The following is a 23789-nucleotide window of genomic DNA, read 5'->3' on the forward strand; positions in this document are numbered from 1 at the left end:
GTAATGCCTGTACTGCCCAGGGCCCTCAATGCCCAGGTAATGTTTACATTAATGAAAAATTGAAAAAAAAAAAAAAGAAATGGGACATTATCGTGTGATAGTAATAACTTAGAAAGCTGATAAAATTGTTACTAAGAAGGAAATAAATTTCTCTTTCAGTCTTACCCATGACATTTATCTCCCTGAGAAGTGTGTAATGAATAGGGCGTGTTTCCAGAAATGCATTTCATTGTCAACATCATTTCCCAAGGTGGAAATCAGTCTAAGCACAGAATTCATTGATAACTGTCATGGACCAGGTTATAAAATGTTCGACAAGGCAAAATCCGCAGGCTCCTTGGGTGTGCATGGCATATACCAAAATCATGGAAGACCGTCCCCTGGGGTTTGAGTGAGGGTCCAAATTGTAATACAGTAGAGCAGCAAATTGAGTAAATACATGTTGATTTTCAAGTGGAAACTTGTGGTAAATAAATAAATCTTTCTCTGAAAATAAATTTCAGAATTTCAAGGCAGCTGTGTGAGCTTGTAAAATAACTGCAGTGTTTCATTTTATCTTCTAGGATGTCATCTTTGTTGCAGACACAGCAAATGCAATATTGATGTCACTTCAAGACAAATCTCTGAATGTCCGGGCCAAAGCAGCCTGGTCCCTGGGCAACCTGACAGATACTCTGATTGTCAACATGTAGGTGACTCAGCTCATTTCCTGTGCGTGACTTCTGAGGCTGAGGACCCAGGAGGATATCTTTGATCACTACTATTAAAAAAAAAAAAACACCCAACAGTAATTCTCCCATATTGTGTAGTCAGTCTTCCTGTTTTGTTTTTATATTCCTTCAAGTATTAAGAGTAGAAAGTTGTGGAGCAGCTGGGTGGCTCAGTCGGTTAAGCATCTGACTCTTAATTTCACCTCAGGTCTTGAGCTCAGCATCGTGGGATGGAGCTCCATATCAGACTCCATGTGGGTGTGGAGTCTACTTAGGATTCTTTCTCTGCTTAGGATTCTCTCTCTCCCTCTCCCTTTCTCCACACCCCAAAAAAGATCAGCAAGCTGTTCTCTGTGTGTGTGTGTGTGTGTGTGTGTGTCTATTTAATACTGTCTCTGATACAAGTTATGTATCCACATTATGGAAAATACAGAAGTAGAAGTGCAGAACCATAGTAGTTGCTGCACTACTTTTTAAATGTCAAATTTGTAATTTTTTAAAGCAATATTTTCACAGGTTAAAAAAAATCCAAATGATGCTAAGGAGGTGTTCAGTATAAAGCCTTGTTCCTACCTTGCTCCCCTCCCTGGAGGCAGCGGTTGCTCCTCATACGCCAGCGTCCTGCTCTTCATTGCTGAGCGCTCTCTCAGAACGTGTGTGAGCATTCTTCCAGCTTTAGAAATGTGAATTACTATTACACAGTCATCAGTGGGCAGTGGTTATTTAACCACTGCCCTGCTGCTGAACATCTGCATTATTTTAGGCTTTGATATGCAGTGAACATTTTTGTGCATGAAATCTTTATTCTGAGATACACCTTTTGGTCGCGTACCTAGATGTAGACCCACTGAGGCAAAGGGTATAAACTCGAAGTTCTTGATATAATCTGAACAGATTTGTTGAGCTGTTTTCCCAAATTTTTTTTATAGTTGTACTAAGTGAGTGTATGTGTATATGTGTATATTCAACTGGGTTTTGCCTTTCAACATGTTTTGCCTGCTTTGGATGGAATAGGGAGACACCAGACCCCAGCTTCCAGGAAGAGTTCTCTGGTCTCCTGCTCCTAAAGATGTTGCGATCAGCGATAGAAGCATCCAGGGATAAAGACAAGGTAGAATCACAGCACTGGTATTTCTCAGGTAGATACTAGTGTATTATGATCTTGTTCCACCGAATCTGTCCCTGTTCAGAGGAGATTGAGAGAGTACTCAGGGTATGATGTGTTTCTCTCCTGTCTTCCTGTGTCCTGAAAAACATCAGTGCTGTTTGTAATACCACTTGTAATCTGTTTTCGTTCACTTTAATATTAATCTGCCTTTGTTTTGTTTTGTTTTTCCAAAAAAATCTTTGAAGTGGAAGTGGTAAGTCAGAAGGATGAGCAACTCTTGGTTTTGAATAGCTCCTGTTAGACTAGTAAGTTGAAAGCATAGAAATGGGTTTTAGGGTCAGGCAGACATGGTTCAAATCGTGGCTTGCCCTTGACTACCTGGGTGATGTTTGGTGTATTGCTGAACTTCTCCGAAGGTCAGTTTCCTCATCTTGAACATGGAAGTCATGACCTCTACCTCAGCGGCCTCGGAGATGCTTGTGTTGAAGCACCTAGCATAGCACCTGACCCATACCAAGTGCTTAATTGAGCATGCTGATTCTGAAAACCTAGGGAGCCCTGCCTTGGACTAGTTTGTTCAGAATTTCTGGACTTTGGGCCTGGGAATTGGTTTCTGAAAAAGAAAGCTCCCCAGATGATTCTAGTAGGCTGCAAAGGTTGAGACTCTTAAATACAAAAGTATGGGATTGGAATTCTGAAACCTCGCCTCTTCTCCCCTTGCTCCAAGCCAGCTTTGCCATGTTGCCCCTGGGTCTTCCACGCCATCTTTGCAAAACGAGGAAGACACACCTCTCTGAAGTCTAATCTAAAGATGCCGGTGAGGAGCTGTAGAGGACCTCACCTTTCCGGGGGCACAGGCTGTTCACCACACTAGGTCTTTACAGTGTTCCAAGAAGCTACACCTTTATGGTCTGCTTGTCTCATTGGCACTAAGACTTCCTGGGTTTTTTAAAGCTGAAAATAAACTTTCTGTAACGTCTCTTTGGCAAAGCAGATTTCTAATGCTTTTTCTTTTCTTTTTTTTTTTTTTACATTTTTTTCTAGGTAAAAAGCAATGCAGTCCGGGCCCTTGGAAATTTGCTTCATTTTTTGCAGCCATCTCATATAGAAAAGCCCAGGTTTGCTGAAATCATTGAGGAGGCCATCCAGGCCCTAATTTCTACTGTTCTAATTGAGGCTGCCATGAAAGTCCGGTGGAATGCCTGTTATGCAATGGGGAATGTATTTAAAAATCCTGCTCTTCCGTTAGGTAAGAAGGTCTCCCTCTTCTCTCTGGTGGAGGGCCCTAGGACAACACACACCAGCCTGTATTGTTATTTATGATGTTCCTTACATTGGTACTTATCACAGTATCAGGAAAAAATGGAAATGTTCTGAACACCCAAGTTTAGGGGAATGGTTGAGATAAATCATAGTATATATATTCAAAGGGTTTTTTTTTTTTATATTTTATTTATTTGAGATAGAGCACAAGCAAAGAGGAAGGGGAGATGGGGAGAGAGATGCAGACTCCCCGCTGACCCACTGCACAGGGAGTCCAACTCAGGGCTCAATCCCAGGACCCCAAGATCATGACCTGAGCCAAAGGCAGACACTTAACCGACTGAGCCACCCAGGCGCCCCTCAAAGGGATCTTTTAGAATTATGTTTACAAAATGTTCTTGATAATCTGGGAAAGTATGATGTTAAGCAAATTAAAACAGGTTATGAAATTGTTTCAATAGCATGATCTCAATAAATGGGTAGAAAAAGGACTGGGCGGGGGGGCGCCTGGGTGGCTCAGTGGGTTAAAGCCTCTGCCTTCGGCTCAGGTCATGATCTCAGGGTCCTGGGATCGAGTCCCGCATCAGGCTCTCTGCTCAGAGGGGAGCCTGCTTCCCCCTCTCTCTCTGCCTGCCTCTCTGCCTACTTGTGATCTCTGTCTGTCAAAGAAATAAGTAAAATATTTTTAAAAAAAAAGAAAGAAAAAGAAAAAGGACTGGGTAGAAATTAGTCTAATTAGTGATAGTGGTTGCCTCTGGAGGGGATGATGAGTAGAATTTTTTTTCTGCTTTCACTTTCTAAATTTTTTACAAGAGCATATGTTGTTTTAACAACAGGGGTAAAAAAGAAGGAAAAAAAGTGGCATGGAAGAAAGGGTAAAAATCAGAAATCCCATGTGAGCCCTTGGCTGCGGCATAGAAGGAGGGCATCTAAGGAGTGACCTGCCATGTACCGAGCTAGAGAATTGGCGGCTAACAGCTGCTTAGGCGTGTGGGTTGTAGCTTCCACATTCCCATTCACTTTCCTTACCAGCATTTGCCTTATACACTTGTCTTTGTGACGAGGTTTGAAACAAGATGTGTTACTGAGGAGGTCAATCCATTCTGGACCAGCAGAGCATGCATCATGTTAGGGAAATCTGGCTCTGCTCCCCTTTATTACCAAGAACTCCCACCCAGAGAGTGCCTGGCTGGCACAGTCAGAAGAACATGTGACTCTTGATTTCAGGATTGTGAGTTCAAGCTCCACATTGGGTGTAGAGATTACTTAAATAAATAAATAAACTTACTTAAGGGAGCTAATGGAGAAGTAGCTTCTCGGCTTTTCCATGGAGGAAATAGGCTCGGGTGACCTGTGGAGTTAGAGCTCATTAAGGTAGATGTCTGCTTGCCTGTCTTCAAAGGCAATGAAGAAGTTGGGAGGAGCTAGGAGAGTTAGGGAAGATGAAATCTATTCTGCTGCCCATCTCGAGGAAAAAGAACACCCTCACAATGGAGTGGGGGAGTGGAGAGTGGTATGGTAGCTCTGAGGAGGAAGAAAGCAGGCTAACTTCCTGAGACTATCAGGAAGGGAGAGAAGACAGAAATCGGGGCAATATCTTCTCAAAATTAAGACAGTTGTACCTTTGGTTAATCTGAGTATTCTGTTCCCCAGTCACTGCCTAGATAGTATTTTCTTTCTCTATGCAATAAAATGCATGACTCGGCTATGTCCAGAGCCGTGCCTGGATGCTAATCTGGGTGATAAAATACTCTTTTGTCAGCATGAACAAGGATGTGCATACAGTTGTGCAGTGTGTGCACTGCTCAGAAGCACCTGACTGAGAGAACAAATAGGGCTATAATTCAGTCTGTACTCCACCCACCAATCCCTCAGGACAGTCTCTTCCCAGAGAAGAAGCCTCTGTTGTGGTTGCCAGAGTCCCCATTTGAAGTAGCAAGTAGCAGAGGCCCTGAGCATGCAGCAGGTTGTTTAGGGAAATGGGAAGTTTGGGAGTCAATACTCAGCACCTTTCCCAGAATCCCACAGTTATCCCATTGGTTACCCTGTGGTTATCCCAGTAATGCCACTGGTTACCCTAATCCTCTATGGTTAGTGTGAGAATTAAGTGAAAACATAGTGATTAGCTTGAGCACTAGTGTGTGTGCTTCCTCTGCCCCTCTCCCTCTCCCCCGTTTATGTCTAAGCCTTCGTTGGTTTCAGTGCCAGTGGGTTCTTTCTAGGAACAGCCCCATGGACCTCCCAGGCCTACAATGCCCTGACATCGGTTGTAACATCATGCAAGAATTTCAAAGTGCGCATCAGATCCGCCACTGCCCTTTCCATCCCGAGCAAGAGAGAGCACTATGGCTCTGTTGACCAGTATGCTCAGATCTGGAACGCATTGGTCACTGCCTTACAGAAGAGTGAAGACACCACAGACTTTCTGGAATTCAAGTACTGTGCCAGCCTACGGACCCAGATCTGCCAGGCACTCATTCACCTCCTGAGCTTGGCCAGCGCCTCCGACCTGCCCTGCATCCGAGAAACTCTTGAATTGAATGGGGACATGGTGCAGTCATTTATCCTACAGTTTCTAAAATCAGGAGCAGAGGGAGAGGACCCTGGAGCACCCCACAGCTCGCATGAAAGAGGCCAGCTGGTCAGAAGGGCCCTGGAGCACGTAAGCAGTATCCAGGCACTGACCAGCGACACAGCCAAAAGGGCCATCATGGGCTTTTTAGAAGATCTCCTCACCATTTATTTTGACTCGTCTGGATCCCAAGAAGTGATCCCAGAATTAGCAAGTCGGGGAATAGTCTGCCGCACTTCTAAGTGTTAGGTGGTAATAGAAAGACATAGGCTTGCCTACTAGATATGCAGGATTTAATTTTAGGGGCAGAAACAACCTGTTCACCTTTATTTAGAATAGGTTAGCATCTCTTGAAATTTTTCCTTGAAGGGCTCAGCCACCTCAGAGAGTGGTTCCATGGCACGGGCCACGGTACAGGCTGCTGGAGCCTCTGACCTGTGCGGCGGGAGCCCGGAGACAGGGTTGAATGCGGATGGAGCAGGTCGGGTGGTCATGAAGGGCATTTAGCCTCACAAGGTAGAAACAAAAAACAAAGGAATTTAGAGATTAGGATGTTGTGTCTTGTGTCTCCGGGAATTGTTTTGCTTTTATAATAAACTAATGAAAAAGAGCGTGCCCACAGTCTCCTCTGTTTTCAGATCAAGTTGCACTTCTAGAAAGCTTCCCACAGAGCTTGCGTTCAGCCAGTTTGCACTGGTGGAGCTGCTTCAGTTGCGAAAATACTGGGAAGTTCCTTCCAGGTTGGTAAATAGCTACTGCACTGAGCTCCCCAGTACCAAGCCTGGAAGCCTCTCCACATCTCCCCATAACCCACTCACGGACATGTTGACCCCCAGCACGCAGAGGCTGCCAGCTAGGCCCGTGTCTGTCTCACCCTGGCCGTAACACCTACTTCTGTCTCCGCTCTCTGGTGTCCTTGTGGGGGGGGGGGTGTCCCCCATCCTCACCTGATGGTGCTTTTGCCACCTTTGAATTTGTGCCTTAAAAAAAAACTATTTAATTTAATTTAGGTGGTTAGAAAGAAAGGTTTTTAAATAATATTTTGATCATGTCTAAGCAGTTACAAAAGTCACTTCTCACCGAAGAATTATTTACATTTAAATTTTGCATTCATCTCTTTGCCTCCAACAGTTTGTAAGAATTGATTTCAGGTAGGAATTTAGATACACAAAAGAACCAATTAAAATGTCTCCATACTTACATTTGATCTGGGATAAATAAGAATTAAGACACATAGAATGGGGTTTGGCAATACCTTATTTAACTATTGTTACTTAACACATGGCATGCATGTGTCCTCCATGTTTCTCCTTTGCCCCTAAGTTGCTCTTTTCCCTCTACTGTGTTGCTGGTTGCTCAGGAAGTACTACCCAAGCAGTGTGGGGAACAGAGGAGTCCAGTACCTAAAGGCCTGCATTTCCTTTGGTAGAATACCAATTGATTTCCAAAGAAATAGACCACAGGTACAGTAAAAACATCCCATAGAATGTTCTTTAAATTAGCTTTCCTTTGGGGATGATTCTGGACACGAATTGTTCCGGAGGCATGGGGCCCAAGTTGAACCTCTGCTGCTCTGGTGCTGATCTGATGATGACTTTCAGAACCTCCCTCTTTCTCTTGAAGGGATACATTCTTAGTAGCAGTTCATTTACCTGTCACTTTCATAAAAGCAAAAATGTGGCATGGATAGCCACTGTTTGGAGGACTCTCACTGGTGAGTTTCTTGATAAAATATCTGTAAAAAGACTTTGCATGGTTTGATTTGATGATATGTTCTTTGTTTATCTTGAATAAAATCTCATTAAAAAAAAAAAAAACAAAAAAAAAACCTTTCACTTCCATAAAGGTTTCCCAGTCTCCAGATGTTAGTGTGTCCATAGGCAGGGAAAGACCAGGGGTCCGCTGCTAGAAACTCAGGACATCCAGGGTACAGATCCTGGTCTGGATGGGCTGCTGACTTTTCCTTCTCACTGTGGCACTGCAGGGGTACCCCAGGGGCCAGAAGGCCCTCAGATGCTCAGGGTCCCAGGAAAGCTGCCGTCCAGAAGGGAAGCCATGCGGAAGATGCAGAGTTAGAACTGAGTCTGATGCGGAAATAATAGAAAGTCCAGCTCCAATTCCAAATTTTCATTCAGACTGCCAAGTTCTGAACTATCTTTTGATATTTAAAGAAAATTGGAGAAAGGTTCATCCATGTACAGATGGCTAGAGTCTTTTTATAACAAACTGACCGCATTAGGACACCTCACTTAACTTTTGAACATTTTCTGTGACCACTAAAAGAAACTCATGAGTTTCTACCCACTTTTAGAACTTGAGGAAGGCGCACGTTGTAACCTCTTCTGTGGTACTTGTTAACGGGAAAGCAGGTGTCCTATGGTGATTACAGGGCGGCAGAAACCTTCCATGGAATACCTGGGCAAGGGCTTCCTTGATTTTGACATTTGTGCATGAATGCAGACCCTGAGCGGGAACCTCACTGTCTTTCCAACGTGAGAGCGCTGAGTTCTAGCTCCTCTAGTTCTAGTTCATTTGGCCTTCACTTCATTGATACAGTGCAGTGGTCAAGAGCCTAGGCTTAGATCCTGGCTTGCTTTCTATGGACCTCTTGTGCCTTAGTTTTCTAAGGGGAGAAAATGTAAAATGGGGATAATAGTACCTGCCTCAAAAGGATGTTCTAATGATTAAATGAGTTAATGCATAGAAAATTTTTAGAATAGCTTCTGGTACTCAGTAAATGTCAAATATGTATTTTCCTTGAATTTTCAGAGCACTAGGCAGAAATACTGTCAACACACCATGAATTTTCGTGATGACAAATAGCTGGGTTCTCCCAACTGCTCCTTCAGGTGAGGTGTTACCTGGGCTGCTTCGGGAAGCGGAATCCAGCCCTGCGGGAGAGGCACTGCTCCGGGACTTTGGTAGCTGGCCACATGCAGCTCTGCATCCTGCCCTGAGGTCCCCACAGGCCAGGGAAGAGACCAGACCAGAACTGTGGTAGGCCAGAGACTCAACAGGACAGCATTAACCCCTTCCCTAGTTCTGCCTCATGACCCATCCCTGAGGGCCAGTGAGAAATTACAGATCAGTTTCCACAAGCTTTGGAACTACACCTGAGCTTTAAAGGACAACACTGAAATTTAATAACCACATCCAGGGGCAAGTTACTTGACCTCTCCTCTGTAAACTGGGGATAGGAGTACCTCCAGAGTGTCAGGGGTAAGTCACGTGAAGTAACTGGCTTACTTCATATGAAGTAAAGTAAAGCCTCTGGCTTGGAGCTGGCCCAGAGCAGGTGCTCAGTAAGAAATGGTGTCCGGTTACACTTTTCTTTGATGTCTTTCCTGGGCTTGAATGTCTGTCTCATTAGAGAGAGATCACTGGAGTGGGATCTTGGGGAAGAAGCATCTGTCTGCTTTTAGTAAAGCTTAAGTCTTAGGTTGAGACAAAAGGCATCCTCAGCTCCAGTGGACAAGGACATGATATTAGAGTTGGGGCCAAAGTCTCAGACACTGAGCACTCACTTGCCTTTCCTGTCCAGCACACGAAGGACACAGCCACCAGCAACAGCAGCTCATGGCACAGATGTGGCCTGTGGGTGCGGGGAGGAGGGGACTGGTACAACCCCACTGCAGGCAGAATTCAAAGCAGCAGCAGCTTGGATCATTTGCAGAAGCCTTTCCTTGTGAATTACTGCTCCGCAGTTGGTTCTGTGACCAACTAGGATTTACTGTGAAAATGCAGGCGTTTTTGGGATGAGTTCTATTAACAAAATGTTATCACGTTAACATGCCAAATAGGAAAACCCAATAGTCATTTTTATGGAGGCTCAAAGAGCATTTGATAAAGTTCAGTGTTTTTTGTGATCAGGGTTCTTTTTATTTATTTATTTTTTTAAAGATTTTATTTATTTGACAGAGATCACAAGTAGGCAGAGAGGCAGGCAGAGAGAGAGAAAGGAGGAAGCAGGCTCCCCACGGAGCAGGGAGCCCGATGCGATGCGGGGCTCCATCCCAGGACCCTGGGACCATGACCCAAGCGGAAGGCAGAGGATTTAACCCACTGAGCCACCCAGGCGCCCCCAAAGTTCTTTTTAAAAACTAAAAAAGATACTTCCGTTAACATCATAAAATATACCTATCTTATCAGTGGCTTTCCTTAAAAAGTCAGAATCAAGATGAGTAAGTTGGTCATTATGAATTGTGACCTAAAGCTATACAAGATTTAATGGCCAAGGAGGTGGTTAAACCAGCAATAGAAATTTCCAAGAAATTTTTTCAAAGAGAGTTTCTGAATTATTATTTGTAGAAACCAGTCTGAGAGACTGAATTCACAAATCACTATTTGCCAAAAGTCAAGAAAATGAACTCCGAAAATAATAGAACTAATAAAAGTTCTTAAATTCTTAAGGTAGCTGTTTACAAATATGCCCAACTCAACGGCTCTTGTGTATGTCAGCAATAACAGATGCAATTTTTTTATGTCAAAAAGATTCCATTCACAATAGTAACAAAATAAAATACTTAGGGATAAATTTAAACAAAGCCAATTAAGAAAAAAATTAATTTATTAATAAATAAGTTTAAACAAAGCGAATATTTTGTAAAAAAAAATTAAAAATCTTCGATGGTCACAAAACAAGAAATTAGGAAGAGAAGGTGTACCATGTTCTAGATGGAAAGACTCAATATTATAAAAAGATCACCTCTCTTCAGATCTACAAATTTAAATTTCCATCAAAATAAGATTTCTTTAAACGACAAAATGATTCTAAATTTCATCTAGAAAAGTGAACGCAAAAATTCAAACCAAGGAATCAGGCTTTTAGCCACCACACTGTGGGAGAAAAGAGAATTTCTCCCTAAATTAGTGTGCCCCAGGGAAGGACTTTTCCAACCTTTGTAAATCCACACCCCTGTCTATTAAAGGCAAATCTATCTCTCCTTCTGGTCCTACCCATCCTGGTTCTGTCTCCTCCCCCACATGCAGTTGTCATGAAGGGAAGGAGTAAACAGGAACATGAGGGAGGGACAGGAGAACTCAGAGCACCACCAAACTGGCCCTGAGTTTGCCATTTCCCCTCTCTGGTCTCTCCTGGCCTGGACTCCTAGCAGACAGAGACCTGGACCTGCAGAGCAGATGCAGACGGAAAGACAGAAGCTCTCTATCTCCTGCTTTAGGAAAGGCAAAGAGGGCCACGTAGGTTAGAGAGTAGGGAAATCCTGTTTGTAGCTTCCCTCCTCCCTCACACCAGCCCTTTGGCAAGCCCACTGGGGCAGGGACTCTGGCAGCTAGGCGGGCGCCCAAAACTACAGGGAGGGAGCTCTTCTCTTGGTCCAGAGGAAGTATCGTCCCACAGCAAGTGATGACCATTGCTTTCTTTCTCTCTCTGGGTTTTCTTATTTGACCTCTTAATATGATAATATTTAAATATTTTTAATATGATAATATTTCTATTATTATTAATAGAAAACTGACACCAAAGGGAAATTTGAAACTTTGGAAATGAAAGAGCAACAGAAATGGGAACTATTTGGATAAATATAATTGATTATTTTCCCCATCTTGAGTCCATTATAACATGTATAATGTAAGTTTCACTTCCATAACATTGATTGGGTTTTAGCAAATATAGATGTAGTACATATGAAAATTATAAAAGGTAGGGTATAGGGATCTGTATGGTAGTAAGATTTCTATACTTCACTGGAAGCAATAAAATGTTAATCCTAAACAGACTATGAAAAGTGAAGTGTTTTGTAATGCCTAAAGAATCCACATTTAAAAATCACACAAAGATATAGCTAAAAAAAAAAAACTCACTAGGTAATCAGTTACTTAAAATGGAATACAAAGAAATATTCAGCTAATTCAGAAGTCAAAAACGGGAATAAAAAACATAGGGAACAAATAGAAAACAAATAATAAAACAGTAGCCCTATTTCTAAACATGTCAATAATTAAATTCATAAGACCTAAATTATGCTAGTTAAAAGAGATTGTCAGGATGTTAAAAAAAAAAAAAAAAGAAACACGAAGAAAAGCCCCTTAAGACCTAACTATTCACTATGTATAAAAAAACCATTTTAGGGGCGCCTGGGTGGCTCAGTGGGTTAAGCCGCTGCCTTCGGCTCAGGTCGTGATCTCGGAGTCCTGGGATCGAGCCCCGCATCGGGCTCTCTGCTCAGCGGGGAGCCTGCTTCCTCCTCTCTCTCTGCCTGCCTCTCTGCCTGCTTATGATCTCTCTATCAAATAAATAAATAAAATCTTTAAAAAAAAACATTTTAAAGAAATAGTGTAGTTTAAAAATAAAAGGACAAAAAGAAAAATATACCATGCAGATATTAATCAAAGGAAAGCTGGAGTAGCTATATTAATCAGATAAAATGGACCTCAGAGCAAGGATATTTACCAGCAATAAAGAAGGACACTAGAGGGGCACCTGGGTGGCTCAGTGGGCTAAGCCTCTGCCTTCAGCTCAGGTCATAATCTCAGGGCCCTGGGATGGAGCCCCACATCGGGCTCTCTGCTTGGCAGGGAGCCTGCTTCCCCCTATCTCTCTGTCTGCCTCTCTGCCTGCTTGTGATCTCTCTCTCTGTCAAATAAATAAATAAAACCTTAAAAAAAAAAAGGACACTAGAATGATAGGGTCAACACAAAAAGAAGACATAGGAATCCTAAATGGCATATACCTAACAACAAATACTCAAACTATGGGAAGCCAAAACTGGTAGAATTGCAAAGGGAGATGGCGAATCAGCATACAATTACAGTTGGAAACTTCAACACTTACTCCTTCCTCAATAACCAATAATAGAATAAATAGAACATATTCTGGACCATAAATTGAATCTCAACAAATTTCAAGAAATTGAAATCATCCACAGTATGATCTCTGACCACAAAGGAATTAAGCCAGAAATTGATAACTGGGGAAAAAAATCTCTAAATATTTGGACATGAACATACTTCTAAGTAAACCCTGGGTCGAAGGGGAAGTCCCAGACAATATTAGAAAATTAGAAAATAGCCTAAACTGAACAAAAATAAAAATACAACACGTCAAAATGCAGCTAGGGCTTTGATGGAAATTTGTAGCATGAGAAATTGGAAAGAAAGTTCTCAAATCAATAATCTCAATTTCAAATTTAAGCTCTAGAAAAACAAGAGAAACCTAAAGCAAGCAGAAGAAAGAAAATTATGCTGAGCGAAGGGAGCCCCTCTCAAGAAGTTACAAACTGTATGATGCCATTTACATGGAATTAGGGAAAAGGCAAAACCCTAGTTAGGAAAAGCAAATCAGTGTTTGCTAAAGATTGGGATGAAGGAAGCATTGAACTGCAAGGAAGCATGAAGGAGTGTTTGGGGGTTGATGGAACCGTTTGGAATCCTTATTGTGGTGGTTACATAAATCTATATGGAACTCACAGAACATGCACTCCCTCAAAAGTCTATAATAATAATTTTTAAAGACCTCTGTCTCTCTCTCAATGTCTTTCTCAGTGTACAGACTGTGTCCGTTTACTATTAGGTACTCATAGCCGACAGGGCGCCAGGTATAGTAGCACTAAATATATTTTTTAAACGGATAAAAACCATTCATTCAGGGATGCCCGGGTGGCTCAGTTGGTTAAGCGTCTGCCTTCAGCTCGGGTCATGATCCCAGGGTCCTGGAATCGAGTCCCATATTGGGCTCCCTGCTCAGCCGGGAGCCTGCTTCTCCTTCCCTCTCTGTATGCTGCTCTCCCTGCTTGTGCTCACTCGTTCTTTCTCTCTCTCTGACAAATAAATAAATAAATAAATAATCTTTAAAAAAAAAAAAGCCATTCATTCAGAAATGACTCATTGTACTCAAAAGATGGGGTCCAACATGCCTAATTGTAATGGTAATTGTTAACAATTTTTGGCTGCTTTTAATTTGAAACAGCAGAAAAGATTCTAGACGGGTTATCCTACTGCATTTATAACTTAGACCATCTTAGGCCTCTTATATACAAGAATACATTCTGTAGCTATTTTTATTACTTAAACATTTCCATTCTTTTTGGTTCTTTAATTCACGTGGCCAACGTTCTTAAAAGTACAAGCAGCCTCGCCCTTTTACAGGTAAGTTATGGCAATGCGGCAGAACGGCCAGCAGATGGAGACAGAACACACAAAGTCTTTCACACTCTGCCCTAGCCCCCGGATTTCAGAGAGCTCTAAGCGCAAACCTGGTTGAATTGAAATCACCTGCGGAAATTTAAAAACAACAGAATCTGAGTTATTGGTCTGAGGTGCCGTCGTGCCCTGAGCAGGTTTAAAATCTGCATGAGTGATTATAATTACAGCGAAATTCGAGACCGACTACGTTAAGCACGTAAGCACGAGCAACACCACGAGCAACACCAGCGGGCGAGTTTCAGTCACCTGGAGAACAGGTGAAAACCAGAGACTGGGCTGTTGTAGCCTTCACTCCTTTGAGAACCAGTGCATATGGAAATGGTGACGTGGGAAACTTAGTAGAGTGAAATACAGAATCAGAACCGGCTCTGATAATCGTCTCATACTAGCTTCCAATATGTCAGTAACTTCAAGGCATCAAATGTTTTAAGAAAATCGTATAGGAGATAAATCTAAATTGAAAAAAACACTAACTGTGGACTTCATTTTTGCGCCCCCGTCAGCTGGGACCATCTTGTGGGACACGGGAAGAGGTCTCTCCTGTCCAGAGAAGCGCAAGTTTCGGTCAGGTTCCAGCTGCATTAATAGTCCTATCTGGTCATTTCGTGGCGGGGCCTTAGGAAAACGCTGAGCTCCTTGGGCAACTGGATTTCCAGCCTTCCTGAGGTACGCTCCCCAGATTTGTTTCCACTTTCTCTCACCCGAGTGTTTACACTATTTTAATATTAGAGCCAGCATAGATTAACTTTCTATGTAACGTTTATCTCTTTTCCATGTTATAAAAGCAATGAGTCTTCACAGCAGAATTTTCACGAAAATCCCCAGTTGGTATGTGTAAGTAAAAATGACTTGCGGTGACGGCTATTATCATTTTGGCATGTTTCTGGTCCCACTGCTGGCGATCCGCGCAGGTGTGTGAGTGCACATCCACGTGGACTCACGTGACACTCCTCCATGTATGTTGTGGGAAATCAGTCTCCAAAACTGGGCTCATAACCTATGTCCTTTTTGGTAGTCTGCTGTTTTACTTAATAACCTCTCGTAAGCATTAAATGTGCTCCTAAAACATGATTTTATTTTTTTTAAGATTTCATTTATTTATTTGACAGAGAGAGAGATCACAAGAAGGCTGAGAGGCAGGCGGGTGGTGGGGGGAGCAGGCTCCCCGCTGAGCAGAGAGCCCGATGTAGCTCGATCCTAGGACCTGGAGATCATGACCTGAGCCGAAGGCAGAGGCTTAACCCACTGAGCCACCCAGGCGCCCCTAAAACATGATTTTAATGACTCGAAAGCTGGCCATAGGATAGCAATATGTCTCATTTTAACCAGTTCTCTCTTTCTGGACATGGTTTTCCAATCGTTTATTGATTTACATGCGACTCTTGAATGGAGGTTAAATCTTACGTGGATGTGTGATGTGAGGCAGAGATGTACCTTGATGTTTTCCCGATCGCCTCTGCAGGACTGCTTTTCATAATCAAACCATCCTTCCTCTGGGTTTGACGTGCCTCCTTGCTCAGATCCTCCCTGCTTCTATTCCTTCAGGGCTGTGGTAGGCTTCCCGGGCTCCTCCCTGCTCTGCCCCTCTCTCCTGGTGCCAGTCAGTGTATTGACAGCCAAGATGGCCAGTGGGGTGGGGGTCACTTTGGGAATGAGACTGAGGCTAGAACAGGGACAAGCTTCAGGGCTCCGCCTTTCCAGGAGGATCTCATTAGCTTCATCACTCGTTAGCCCCATCACTCTACCCACACGGCCGTCAGTCCCCTCTGACCATGGGTCCCTAAGCCCAGGCCCTTAGGGACTATGACAATAGCCTCCAAAGAGGGCCCTCCCAGCACTAGCAGGTCTGGAGGGCTTCTCACTTTCTCACTGGCTGCTCGGCTCATCCTCCACACAGCTGCTCACGAAGTTCTTCCCATGGCTTGCCCGCCCCCTCCCCAGCCCAACCCCTGAGTGGGCTCCAGCCATGCGGGCTTAGGCAAGTGCAGGCCTTTGGTCAGTCCCCATGCTCCCTCCCAGCCCTTCAGGGTCTGCCCAGGAAGCTCCCATACCCGCTTCGGGTCCCAGCAGACACACCATTTCCTCTGGTCCGCCTTCCCTGAGCACCAGTGACATGGGACGCTTGCTGTGCTCAGCTCACAGGGTTGTTACAGGAGGCAATGAAATGATCACGCCCCTAGCAGAGCACCGAGCACTAACTGGACGTAAATGAACGCTAGCTGTGGTTACAGTGTTTATTATGATCTTATCCTATTGCCGCAATTGCCCTTCTGCTTGGCCGTCTTCCTACCAGACTGTGAGCAACCCGAGGTTTAGCATCGTGTCTTATCCACCTTTCTATCTCCCCCACCAAGCCCTGAGCCAGGCACAAGAGCAGGCACTAAGCAAGTGCCTGTGTGAATGAAGTGTGAAATAACCCTATTTCACAGATGAGCAAACTGAGTACCACAGAGGGAAAAATGACTTACCCCAAATGACACTGCCCGTAAGGGGCAGAATGGGAATTGAATTCAGGTCTTGCAAACGCCTTGGTCCAGTGCTGTGTCCCTCTCCATTGCTGTTCCCTTGAGGCCAGATAAGGAAAATACAGGGAGGAGTGATACAGAGAGGAGTGATTTCCAGCTTGTTATTTTTTTTGCTGTGTTTGATTCTGGTCTTCCCAACCGTGGTTTTCCTGATAATTCAGGCCCTTACGGAAAGACGTTCATACAGCCTTGCTGTCGGGAGGGCAGGATGGGACGTTAGAGCTGACAGCGGCCCTTTGGGATCAGCCAGCCCACCCTCCTCACCTCCTCACCTCAAGGCAAACCAAGACCCTGAGAGGGAAGTCAGTCACCCACAGTCACACAGCAGAGCTGGACTCCCTCTACAGTGCTCCTCATCTGCCAGAAGTGAAATGGCGTCCACACGGCTGAGCAGCAGAAAGGAGCTGGGTTATTTACAGGGCAAGGGAGGGCTTCCATGGAAGCCTCCAGCACAAGAAGTGAAGCCCTCCAAGAGGCCCTCCCAAGATGCACAGCCATGCCAGGCAGAAGGAGAGGAGAGCTCAGCAGGAAAGAGGGCACACGGCCAAGGCCCCATCCAGAGGGCCACTTATAGTCTCTGCCCTGTCAACTGCTAATGGGCCCCCCCTTTTTATAGCTTCTTCAAGAGCAGGACAATTACCTCCCCCAGTGGGAAGATTTATGGCTAACGGAGGGATGAGGGACATTCCACTCCACTCCAGCCCTTTGAAAGTGGATTTACATGATTTATGTCTAGGTTGGGCCCTTTGCCTTTAGCTGCAGAAGGACGTTCACTCCCAGTCCCCCCTTTCCTGCCAACACCTGCTGGCACTGGGCCCACAGCGAGGGAATGAAGCTAGGTAGGTCCAGGAGGGGAAAGGCAGTGGGCGTGGCCACAGCGGGACGCACGCGGTGACCCTCACTGGTCGGGGAGGCGTGGTGGGCACAGCCAACTGGCTGCCCCAGGATTTGTGCTGGGATTCGGAAGAGAATGGTCAGGCAATGGAGAGGGTCGCTCACGTTCCCCCGGAGACCAGTAGGCCTTCTCTCTCTCATTCATCACCCTTCCCCACCCACCCGACAAACCCACCTACTGTGTGGCAGGCACCTGCAGCTGGAGGATACAGACATGGATCACATACTCGCCCTCGGCAGGAGAGGCTCCCGGACAGGCCCGGACACACAGTGGTACAGTCCGTGTGGAGGAGGGGGCCCAGCCACCCCCCAGGGAGAGCAGAGAGCAGCCAGTGGAGAGGGACTGGTGTGTCCAAAGGCATGGAGTTGGGGGCCACATGAGTCAGGGAGGGTAGGAGGCAGGACTGGGTGGCAGTCGGATGGAGGTTCCAGAAACCTGTGTGTCTCCTGGGGACTTGGGATTTTGTTGGGGGCCACAAGGAGCTATAAGGGACTTTCAGGAAGAGTGTGGTGACACCACCAGATTTGCACTAAGGTGGTAGCTTGAAGCAGGGGTTAGACAGAGACGCTGTGGCTCTCACAGTTGGCTGTGCTTGTGACCACCTGGGAGCTGTAGAGAGGCTGATGCCTGGGTCCACCACCCAGAGAGGCTGCTGTAATGGGACTGAGGTGTAGTCTGGACATTGGGACGTTGAACTTCCTTCTCCCTGTGAGTCTGGTGTACAGCGAGGGTGACCCACTGGAGAGAGATCCCAGGTAGCAGGTACTGTGGTTCTCCGGGCGCGAAGTGGCCAGGCAGTTTCTGGAGATGCAGGAGGGAGAACCACAGCCCATGGCTCACAAAAACTTGATCTGAATGTCCATCGACTGATGAATGGATAAATAAGATGAAATTCGTGCAATGGAGCATTATTCAGTAAAAAGAGGAATGAAATACTAATACGTACTACAACATGAAGGAACCTCGAAAATATTATGCTAACTGAGAAGATCACGAAAGACCACATATTGCTGATTTCATTCGTACGACACGTCCAGAATAGGCACACGTATCAGACAGAAAGTAGATTATTGGCTGCCTAGGGCTGGCGTGCAGGGGAGACTAGGAGCTGATGGCTAAGCGCTATGGGGTTTTGTGGGGGGAGAGGTAAGGAAAATGTTCTAAAATTGATGGTGTCCCATGGTAGATACCCACCTGATTAGGAAAAGCTACTGAAAAAGCTACCGAAAAGTGGATGAATTGTATAGTATGCGGGTTATACCTCAGTAAAGCTGTCAGAGGGAGAAAGGGAAGGCCCAAGCATGATCCTCGGTTTCTCGATGAGATTGTGGCCTCATGACTCAGGTCACAGGCACGGGGAGAGGAGCAAGTCGGGGCCAGTATGATGTGGATATAGTCACTCATTCAGCAAATGTGTTTTGAGCACCAGGCAGTGGGGTACAACAGTGAACAAAACCAATATGCCTTCTCTGTGGATCTTCCCCAGGGGAAGAGGAAGTAATACAGTAACTGACTTTGTGTGGGGTGGGGACGCCTCTAACACGGGAGGAGCACGGAGATCCCTGGGCCGGGCTGCAGCTTCAGATGAGACTCTGCGAAGGTGACCTTCAATGGAAAGTAGGGGCAAGGCTCCAAGGACCAGGAGGTGAAACAGGGAGCAGGGGCAGAACCGGGAGGGCCTTGTCCTTCCGCACCCACTCGAGGAAGACGGGCAGCCTTGGGAGGGTCGTGAGCGGAGGGTGGCCATGAGCCTACCTCCCTTGTATAAGACTCCCTCTGCTTCTGGTTTCTCTGCCTCCACCCTTCCGACCAACGGCTGCGGCAGGGTAATTCCTTGTTACGGAGACTATTCTCTGCCTGTGGGACATTTAGCAGCATCCCTGACCTCTACCTAGGACTCTCTGGGCATCTGTTTCCTTCCCTCTAAGTGAGTCAGTGGGGCCTGGCCTGGTTAGCTCTTTCAGGAGGAAAGTGTGGGTTTGTAGAGGAAGCATGGGCTTTCCAGTGTGTTGGGGGCTCTTCCATTCCTAGGCTGTGTCACCTAGGAAAAATTACCTGGCTTCTCTGAGCTTTACTTTACTCACCTGTACCTTGAAAAGGAAAAAATACATATGGCATATATAAATGTGCAATGTCTGGCATCTACTAGAGGTACAGCACACTTGGGGTCCCTTCCCTACTCGAAGGGTGGTGCGGGGATTAGAAAGCCCCTTCTTGGTAAGGCCCCCCTGGCCGTCCGGATCCAAAATGTGAGCCCCTACTGTTCCATCCCCCACCTTGCTCATGTCCCCTTTTCTTCCTTATTGCTGATCACTATCTAACATTTTTCTTATCTGGTTTATCATCTCCCTCCCGCACTAGCATGACTGTGCCTCCAGGTAGGGGGTTTCTGTCTGGACAGTTTCCTAATACACACCGGAAGCCTAGAACAATGCCGGCGTGTGAATTTTTGTTGAATGCGTGGAATGGAAGAGCTCTGGCTATGATGCTGTTGTGTTACCAGGTTTCATCTCTTCCACACCTCTGAGGCCAGTGAAGTGCACACACTGTAGGCCTGCAGCTGCTCGAGAGCAGAGCCCCAGCAGGAAACGGTCCTAGCCGAGGCCACAAGGGAGACAGGAATCAAGGGAAGAGCCTATCATGGGAGGCAGGGAGCAGTTAACACAATCAAGAGGTGCTGGTAATAAGGCAGGAGTCTTCTGGGCTCTTCCACACCACAGCACAACAGAGTAATGCTCCTTTCTTGCTCTCCACCTTACACTGGCACAAGAGATGAATCCTCTACCCTCGTAAACCAGCTGAGTTCGTAAGAAAGCGATCCATGAAGTGTTAATAGCAGGGCCCCTGGAATTCACCCCATCTGTCTTCCACTGATCTCAGCTTTCTGGATTCCCCGCTTCCTTGGTTTCTTAAGACTGCATCAGTTTCCATCAACTTGGGCTCCAGGACCAATGCACGCAGCATGGGATCCTCTTCCCAAGCTCTGAGCTTGGTTTCGCATTCACCCTCTAGTTTCGTGCACCCAGCATTTAGCTTAAAGGCACCCTGATTCCTACCCTCTGCGCCCCAGGGGACAGTGGAACTAAACCCAGGCTTAAGGTCAGGTGGCCTTGGGTTCAAATCACAAGGCCAGGAATCACCAGCTGGGCCACCCTGATCAACTTATCTGAGCCTCAGTTTCCTCATTTGTACATTACAAGGACAAACATTATCTTGCACAGTTGTTGTCAGCAGTGATTCTCGAAGTGTGTTCTTCAGAACATCCATCTGATGAGATGTGTGAGAAAGGGTTTTGCCGTCAGGTGAGCCTGGCAAATACTGACTATCCCATCCCCATCTGGGGGATTCGTGAGTAACGTTAGATCTAACGGCAAAACCTGAAGCTCTGAAAGAATCCGTTTAACTTTGAACCACACAGGCTTTTCTAAGCAACAGAATCCTTTTTTGCAAGGCACACATACTAGCCTCCTGCAGAGCCAGCAATCTCTGTAATGCACTTTGGGGAGAGCTGTTTTGGAAGCTTCCATGAGATGCTAAGCACATGGCCCCCAGCACAGCTGGGGCACACACACAGGGGACACCAAGAAAGTATGAGCCCCGCCATCTGCTCTCTTCCCCCGAAAGTCAGCAATGTTTTTTCAAACCTTGCCAAGCTCAGCTACAAAAGAGCATTTTAGGCTGTTGCAACAAGTCATTTTCCAGAAAACCGCTGTTAATTCTTTTACACAAAGGGAGAAACACATAAGTTAATGATGTGTGTACTTTTGAAGCTGAAATACGAGCACTCAGAAGCCTAGATATGAAGAACGCTCGCTCCTGGATTCCTGGGGAGTGACTGGTAATACCTGTACCAGTAGGAGGTGGCGAAGTTGGGTAACTTGCCCAAAGTGGCAGAGGCTGAGCTCTTCCCAGGAACAGCCCCACCTTGCACACGCAAACCAGAGTGCGTCCCACTGAACATGGGTTCAGATCTAAGTACTTCTGGGCCCTACTAAAAAGTCTGGCTTTATCCCAAAAGCCTTCAAAATCTTCCCACCTAGGAATGCCATTTCTGGGGTTATTCTAAGGAAACCATCCAAAATGCAGACACACTGATATTCGTAAAGACACTCCTTGCAACACTTTCATGCCCAAAACTAGAAACAACCCAGCTGCCCAATAGTTGGGGAATGGTTAAATCCAGTGTGGGGCTTTTCCATGTTAAATACCTGACAGCCATTTAAAACAATGCGTATAAAGAGTTTTGAGTGATGTTGAGATATGCTTATACTATAATACTAGGGAAATAAAATTGGCTACAGAAATAAAATACACACATGATAATAATAGCTGAGAAAGAAAAATGAGTGCACTGAGAAAGAAAAATTTACCAGTGTGTTAGGCATGGTTATTTCTGAGCAGATAATGAATGAATGAATGAATGAATGAATTCTCATTCTAGTCTACAGGTTTTTCTATATTTTCTCCTTTTGTTCTACATGTTTTCCTATATTTCCAAGTTTTATACAGTAGTGATCAGGAAAAGGCAAAAATTTATTTAAAAAGAAAAAAATTGGGGCGGCTGGGTGGCTCAGTAAGTTAAGTCTCTGCCTTTTGGCTCAGGTCATGATCTCAGGGTCCTGGGATCGAGCCCCACATTGGGCTCTCTGCTTGGCAGGGAACCTGCCTCCCCCTTTCTCTCTGCCTGCTTGTGATCTCTCTCTCTGTCAAATAAATAAATAAAATCTTAAAAATTTTTTTTTAAAAGAAAAGAAAAAGAAAAAAAGAGGGACGCCTGGGTGGCTCAGTTGGTTAAACATCTGACTCTTGATCTCAGGTTGGGTCTTGATCTCAGGGTCTTGAGTTTGGGCCCCAACTCGGCTCCATGCTGGGCATGGAGCCTACTTAGAGAGAATGAGAGAGAGAGAGAGAGAGAGAGACCTGAAGCTGAGTTACTTACTAGATCTAAATGAAGCACTATTATAATGTCCAGAGAACCAACCCCCAATCTTATGTTGGGGGATGCCATCCACCAGTGTTTCTCAAATCCTAGGAAGCGTCTGCTCTATGTTGTCATAAAGGGCATGACTTTATACATTATCATTTAATATTTAAAGAGAAATCAACTCAATATTTTTAACTTAAATGCATCTATTTTAAGATAAATTTTTCACTACTTTACATGGGAACATAGTATCCCTTTCCATTAATTATCCACAAAAATAAATGCAATAAAGCAAAACAACATCACCAAATTCTAGACTGGCAAAGCTTTCTGAGCTTCAGCCTTGTTTCTTCTCCATTTAATAAAAAGTGGGGGCTGGGGGAGAATGTTACCAGAGAGGAAAGGACAGATTAGCAAAGGTTTGAATGTTATTAAAATGCCCTAGCCCAACAACAGACCCCTTAAAGGAATCAGAAAGATTAAGAGATAAGTAATTCAACATGATTTTCACACTAGAAGTTTTGATTCATGTTTAATGATTTGCTCACGTACCACCCAAGCTCTCTACTCTACTCCATGCTGGGGGCACGTGCTGTACAATATTCTAGAATGGTGGGTGGGTGGGGAGGTCTCCTGTGTCTGTGGTCACTCGCCCAGCTGGTTTTCGACTCAAGGGCAGGTGTTTCTACCATCAACGCCTTTCCTTTCCTCCTACCATTCCAAAGTCCTGCTCTTTGGTGTTTCCATCAAAGACCTTGGTGTTTCCTTCCTAAACCTTGCTAATGCTATGCCGGTTTTGATCTGAAACAGGCCAGGCCAGTTAAAGAGGGCAAAAAGACACCAGCAGGGCCAGGGAGTGGTGGAGGACAGAATAAAGCTTAGTGAACTTAAATTCACTCATTCTACAGACCGGAAATCAAAGGCCCGACAGGGGCTGATGAGCAGTTACAGGACTGGGATACCATCCAGGCACCTGAATCCCAGTCCAATGCCACCTTTCCATTATACTCCCCCTTAAGTTTGCTCAGAACCAGGAGAGGTTTGCCTACTCTGCAATCTCTTTCCAGCTGCAGGATCAGAAGCTATAATCAGAGACCAATAAAGAAGAGAAGAGGTCTTCCGGCAAGCGTTTCTCTTCGGGTCCCTTCAATGCTAGTGACCCCACTCCTCTCCAACTGACACCCAGCTGTGGGTTTGCTTGGTTCAAGGAAGAATCACGGATCTGCGACCTTCACTAAAAGGTCGGAACCTTAGATCACTCATCTGACCTCCATCTAAAGAGACTCTCCATTTGCTAGCGTTTCTGGTCAAACCACCTCATTTTATAGAAAAGGCTGAGTCCCAGGGAGGGAACATAACTCTCTTGAGATCACCCAGCTAGTAGGCAACAGTGCTGAGAGTGGCACGTGAGCCTTCTAGGTCTAAGGCCAGTGTTCATTAAAAAAAAAAAAAAAAAAAGTTTAAAAAATAAAATCCACTTGTAAACTCGGGCAAGAGGAGCTTTAGTGCAAATAGGACCCTCAATAACATTCATTTATTCAATCCATTCATTCGACAAATACTGATCGAATGGGCCATGCCAATATACATTGACCAGGGATCTATAGTATAACTACCCAGCAGCCCTAA

The 23789-nt window shown here is 45.2% G+C and overlaps 1 protein-coding gene across 2 annotated transcripts in view; it reads left to right on the plus strand.

The window, feature by feature from the left end:
• HEATR6 (HEAT repeat containing 6) overlaps positions 1-6261 on the plus strand; it is a 47180-nt gene extending 40919 nt beyond the window's left edge. The window contains exons 18-21 of one of the 2 annotated variants that reach the window (XM_032843219.1): positions 564-688; positions 1725-1821; positions 2863-3067; positions 5304-6261. In XM_032843219.1, coding sequence (XP_032699110.1) covers positions 564-688; positions 1725-1821; positions 2863-3067; positions 5304-5902 — 1026 coding nt within the window. In that variant the 3' untranslated portion in view covers positions 5903-6261. Of the gene's footprint in view, positions 1-563; positions 689-1724; positions 1822-2862; positions 3068-5267 lie in introns of both variants that reach the window. The other variant, XM_032843220.1, reaches the window with a different exon arrangement.
• The last annotated feature ends 17528 nt before the right edge of the window (positions 6262-23789 follow it).

The sequence above is a fragment of the Lontra canadensis genome, unplaced genomic scaffold (genome assembly GCF_010015895.1).
Source record: "Lontra canadensis isolate GAN:19392208 unplaced genomic scaffold, GSC_riverotter_1.0 scaffold137, whole genome shotgun sequence".
Lineage (NCBI taxonomy): Eukaryota > Metazoa > Chordata > Mammalia > Carnivora > Mustelidae > Lontra > Lontra canadensis.